Raw genomic sequence first — 6,178 nt, forward strand, 5'->3', positions numbered from 1 at the left:
TGTGTGTGGAGATGCCGTTTTTCAAACTACTTGCATTTAATTTTGCAAAAGTGCAATGAGATTGCTCGAGCCATTTGAACTTCATCAATTAAAATAGTTTAAATGGGCTAATTGCTTATGGTGTTATCTTGTAACACTACAAGCTACATATTTTTATCCAATCGTTTGGCTGACAGCCTTTATATAGATGGTCAAAACCATTACATAATGTTTCTTAAATATGATATGCATAATCATTCCTCTTTTTTGCGTCTTATATTTATGTCAGGTTGTGTCTATGTTATTTATGATCCGCTGTCATCTTTTCCAGGAATTGCAATCATTAGGTGAAGCTATTGGTAAGGCAAGCAGAGGATTATCTGATGAGCTTATATCTTACTTGCCAACTTCTACATACAAAAATGGGTTATTTTCAAGAAGAGAGAAAATTGAAGAGTATGTTTATAATCTAGTGTCTTTATTTTCGTTTATTTTAGGTGTGAAGTCTAATTTCTCTCAATCACATTGATCTAAGAGTCTTGTATAAGATTTGTTTTTCTTTACACTCAAATCTTTTTTCACAACTAATAATTCATACATATTATAACATGTTCTATAAAAGGAGAAGAGATTAATGGCTGTAAAAAATCACTTATTCTTCTGCATTTAGCAAAAATGTAGAGGTAGACATTTGGAAAGTGACTAGTGAAGTGATTGAGAATTGGTATTTATAGCAATGTAGCTGGTTTTATGCAAAGGAATATCTTTTTTGGGTAGTTGACAACGACCACTGGAGAATGGAGGTGACAATCGGAAATCGAAGGCAAAGCATAGTCGGTGGATGAATCATGCTCATGTTTGAAGAGGGAAAATAGAAAGTGGAAAAGGAAATAATGCTAGTGAGATTAAATAGAAGTGAGGAAAATATTTGTATTTTATATTTCTTGCGGATTTGTGAACTTTTATCTTATTGAATCATATAAATTCTCTTGAGTTCTACTCTTGAATTTCTTCTCGCAAATTATTTTTCTCATTCTCATAAACATCATTACTCTTGGGGTATGCTTTTCCCCAACAACTTGAAATTTCCTATGTGCGCAGTTTTACTTTTGGATGATGAGATATATGATTAGGGGTACCTTTAAGCTATCATTATTTTAGTTCAAGCTCCTTGTGTGGAAAATTTGTTTGATATTCACTTTCATAATAGTATTTCTGGTGGCCTAGAAAACGTGTTTGGTTTTTGATGGAGATCTATAAGTTTTTATTGATTGGAAATGTCAATTAAATAAATGATCTGAGCAATGTCTGGTTTAGTTTTATTATTTTGTAGTTACTTTTTAAGTTTTCAATTTCAATTTATAGAAGCATGCTTATGATGATACCTAGGAGAACAAGATGTGTTCTTTGTTTATCTTATTCCTTATATAGGAGTTGGTTTATTTGATTTGGCATATATTCTAGTTGGTTCTGTTTGTTGCAAGTTCAAAGTTTTTGATGGTTCCCATGTTTGTTGTTCACAGGTTATCGCTTAAGGTTTATAGCTACAGTGTTACTAATTGTGACTTATGGGGATTTACCTAAGTTGCTGTTACTTGGGAGAAGAAGAAGCTCCTTGAGTTACTTGGAAGAGAGTGAGGGAGCGAAGAGTGCAAACCAAAAGAAAAGGAAATTTTATTCACTCGGCTTGCTCACCTAAAGCTTACAACCTCTCTATATATAGAGTTTTATTAGGATAAAATGTACCTAGGAAATAACTATCATAAAATTGGACCAATTCCTAACAATCTCCTCCTTGGTTCTGATTTTACAATTCATTTGAATCAATCCATCCATCTCTCAAACCTGCCGCCATTGCTAAGTTGGCGTCTTCTTTTGGCCTAGCTCCTTACCGTTTCAAGAAATCTGGGCAATATCTCTTGAATGCCCTTCTTTATGGCAATAGAAGTATTTCCTGCTGAACTCTAGTCTTCCTCTTATAGTCAGAATATTGCCAACATTTTCTTTTTTATCCTCAGTCCTTCACTGAAGTTGTTTGGACATCAAAATCGACTTTACCTCGGTCATGGTCAACGTCTGGTTACCATATAGTAATGTATCAATTAAATTCTCATATGATTTCGGTAAAGAGCTTAGGATAATAATGTCTTGATGTTCATCTTCAATCTTGACATATACATTCCTGAGATCAATAATAATTTTGTTAAATTCATCTATGTGCTTTTTCAAGTCTTTGCTTTCATTTATCTGGAATGTGTATAAAGTTTTTTTTAGATTTGACTGGTTGGCCAACGATATCTTCAAATAGAATGATTCAGCTTCTCCCAGACTTATACAGCCGAACCCTCTTCGAATACTTTCCTCAACACTTAATCACCGAGCAATACAAGAATCGCACTATGAGCCATCAATTGGGTTTGCCTAGCCCATGCCCTGTCGGTTACGGCAACAAGATATTCCTTGGAAATCGCCTCAGAAGTTCCTTGATGAACAAGGAGAGCCTTCATTTTGATTCTCCATAAGTTGAAATCATTTTCACCAATAAATTTGTTAATTTTGATTCTTTGCATCGATAGGATCATGAATCGTAGCTTCTTATACTCCACCTTAAATATCTAAACAGATCTTTTATCAAGAATAGACAGTAATCCTGCTTCCAACCAGTCTGTGCCTGATCTTGACGCTCGATCTGCTCCTGCAAGGCACCAACCTGCTCCCGTACACAAAATCTCGCCAAAACATCTTTAGGAAGACCTTGTTGCTCCCGTGCACAAGATCTTACGAACGACCAAAGCCATTTCATGACCCGACCAGCTACCACGAACCCCCAATCTAGCTATGAGTCTTCTCCCGGCCAAACGAGTTGCCACGCAGCCTTCTTTCGCGCGGTATTAACCTGTACTCCCACTTCCAAGCGACCATCATACTTTGTTGTTCGCGTACTTACCACTGGTCCCGATCGCACATCCAACTTCACCTAGCTCTGATACCATTTGTTGGATTCTTAGGACTTGAGCTTCTTGGAAGAGAGAGAGAGGGAGGGAAGAGTGCAAAATAGATGAAAAGGAAATTTTATTCACTTGGCTTGCTCACCTAAAGCCTATTACAATCCCTCTATATATATAGTTTTATTAGGATAAAATGAACATATGAAACAATTATCCTAAAACTAGATCAATTCCTAACAATTACACATTGAGTTAGGGTATACCAGGTTCTGATGGTTGACGGGTTATTCAATTTTTTTCTTTGGTGATTTTCCATGTTTAGGGGTTGTTTCATCTTTTAGTTTTGCGTTTATCCACATATAACAAGAATTGCTTGTGGTTTGCTGAAATTGAATGGCACCTGAACCCATTCTTGGCCGCATCTACTGGCTTAGAGGAATAGTGAATGAGATCTTTATAAATAGTTAGCCTGATGCATGCATTAGTTATTCAGTTTTTGCTTTATAAAATTTTTTAATTTCCTTCAATGTTGTGATGCTTGGTTGATGTAGATTCCTTCAAGTATGGCAGAAGAATAACTACTAATTTTTGGGGAAATCCCCTCATTGTACTAATGATGTGGGGCTTGATTTTCTTTCTTTTCTTTTAAATAATTCATTATCGAGTTCATATTTGTGATTGATTTTAATCATATCCTTTATATATATATATATATATTTGTGGTGTGAATCCTAATCAACTTATGTTTTTAGTGGTTTCAATTTATTGTCAAATTTCTTAAACCAATTCAATCATTAACTTATTCTTTGGTATTGATTCTTTGCATTTTCTTAATTTCATTAATAGTTAGCAAATAATTGTTTAATTGGTAAACTTTACATTTGCAAAATTTATATCCGAATTTAATTTTTCTACATTGAATCATTTGTGGCTATTTGGTACAAGTATTTAACTCTCGAGAGTATTTTAAATAGAGTGTAAAGTAAATAAAATATATTTGAGATATTTAAAGTTGTTTGATTTATTGTAAATTAAACTTATGAGATCATTTTCTTGTATTTGGTTTGAATTAAAATGAGTCTCTATGGCCTAGGGCGCGACACCAGTGGCAAGTGTCGAAGGTGCGTAGTGAGTGACAAGCATCGTGTGAGTGAGTTTGCTTGGAGATTGCATGTGGGTTGTGAGTGTGCTTGGTTCCAAAGGTGATGTTGACGAGCCTCCGAGCGTGGTGTGGTGCTGGCAAGCATCAGAGGTGCAGGATATAATAGGTGCAGTGAAAGTGTCACCGGTGAGCGAATCAATAGCGTTGCAGTTGCGGTTCATTTTATTGCTATTGAGTGGCGAGCATCGCTAGTGCAATGTAGTGGCAGTGAGTTTCCGAAATATGTCTTAGGAAGATTGTGAATGCTTATTATAGTGCGGTGTATTTGGAAATCATCTGAATTGGATGTTTCATATACATTAAAAATAAATTATGGTGTGAGTATCAAATATCTTTGCAAGTAACCATTTACATTAGAACCTTGTGATAACTTTATGAAGCCCATAACATCATCAGTGAAGCATATGAAATTTCTTAGTTTTCTATGCTCTATTTTATTTAGCATTTCCACATGCTTAATTGTTAATAATACTTCTATAGTAGTCACTGTCATTATGAATCACCTTCTGTATCCAACCACAACTGAATCCATATGGTGAAAATATAAGTTCCTCTATGCGATTAGTCATGGAAATCAGTTTTTTCTATATATTTGTTTCATCGTTGGTTTTTACTGATATTCATTTATAGCTTGTTCTACTGTCATTTATGGAATGTTTGTATTCTGCATGCAGATGCGTGATTTGTTGTATGCCTTACGAGAACAGAGATAAGCTGATCACATTACCCTGCCAGCATCAATACCACAAAGATTGTGTTAGTCATTGGTTAAAAATCAATAAGGTAATTTTGTAAGGTTATATACTTATATCATTTTTTTTTTCCTTGCATAGAAGGTAATTCACGCATCTTTCCTCTATCTTCATGATAATCTATTTTTCATTGTTCTAATTTACAGAAACTTCTAGAGTGAAATCAAATCATTTAGTTACTCAATGGCATTAATTTGATTGTACATCTGATTAACTAATTCTCAAAGGCACATTTCTTGTTCTGGTCAACATCTGCTGGCCTATTTTTTACCCCCTTAGTGTTAACCTGAACTTTTTACATGCATTATTCTTCACTAAATTTCTTCAAACTTATATGCCAAGATATACCCTGGCACAGCTGAGATTAGACTTGCAGGAAGCTACATTCTAGTCAAGGAGTTTGTTCAGGAACCAAAAATATGTGGAACTTGAGAATTAAATTTGTCTAGGAGGATCAATAAACACGAGAATTAAAATTAATATATTCATAAATCTATACTTGCTATGGTGTCAGCGGGAAGAAGTATTCATGACAGTACAAAAGAAATAATGGGTTATAGCCTATCAGCATTTGTATCATATTTGTTCTGTTAATTCACTACCTTATGCAAAGTTATTGCTCATTGTATGGATTAGTCTCTTTATCTTTGGGTATGCCCTCAGTACAAGGCTTATTGAAGAAACAGAATTTTCATTCACACTATTGTTCAAAGTGATGGTGAAATAGATGAGAATATTATCAGTAGAATTCAAGTTGGATGGTTGAAGTGGAGGAATGTGATACGCCTTAGGGTTCCCAAGTTAGGGTTTGCCCTAATGCTCTTCCAAAGATGAAATTTCTCCTCCAAATCCAAGAAAAATATCAACACAAGAGGGATGAGAGGAAGAACAAGAACCTTTGCATTCAAAATCCAAGAGAAACAAGATACAATTTGTCCACTTCGAGAAGGACAAGGTCTCCCACTACAAACCCTAGAAAAACAAGAGAAAGAAACTAAGGAGGCTAAGAGAAAACTCAAATCTTGCATAACCCTAGAAATCCCCCCTTAATCCCTACTTATAGCAAGCAAAAGACCAAACCAAACCCACTAGTGGGCTTTCCAAACTGAACCGCCCAGCTCAGGGCTGACCCGAGCCAAACCGGTCCAGAAACGGACCGGTTCCGCTCAAGCCGAAGCCCCCGCTCCGCTCTGCGTCACGCTCCGGGCCCGCGTCCCTCCGCGCGATCCTTCGGCGGATCGGCCGACGCGGCCCTCCTTTCCGGCCGCTTCCGAGCGCTCCGGGGTCGCCGGCCCTCCCTCTACCAGTCGGCGGCGGCCCGCATCACGCTCTTCTCT

At 36.3% G+C, this 6,178-nt stretch overlaps 1 protein-coding gene across 5 annotated transcripts in view; it reads left to right on the plus strand.

Moving 5' to 3' along the window:
• LOC110096716 (E3 ubiquitin ligase BIG BROTHER-related-like) overlaps positions 1-4,899 on the plus strand; it is a 30,063-nt gene extending 25,164 nt beyond the window's left edge. For all 5 annotated transcript variants that reach the window (XM_028695409.1, XM_020822774.2, XM_020822776.2 and 2 more), the window contains 2 exons: positions 311-435; positions 4,764-4,899. In XM_028695409.1, coding sequence (XP_028551242.1) covers positions 311-435; positions 4,764-4,884 — 246 coding nt within the window. In that variant the 3' untranslated portion in view covers positions 4,885-4,899. The remainder of the gene's footprint in view (positions 1-310; positions 436-4,763) is intronic.
• The last annotated feature ends 1,279 nt before the right edge of the window (positions 4,900-6,178 follow it).

This window comes from Dendrobium catenatum, unplaced genomic scaffold (genome assembly GCF_001605985.2).
Source record: "Dendrobium catenatum unplaced genomic scaffold, ASM160598v2 fragScaff_scaffold_631, whole genome shotgun sequence".
Taxonomy (NCBI): Eukaryota; Viridiplantae; Streptophyta; class Magnoliopsida; order Asparagales; family Orchidaceae; genus Dendrobium; species Dendrobium catenatum.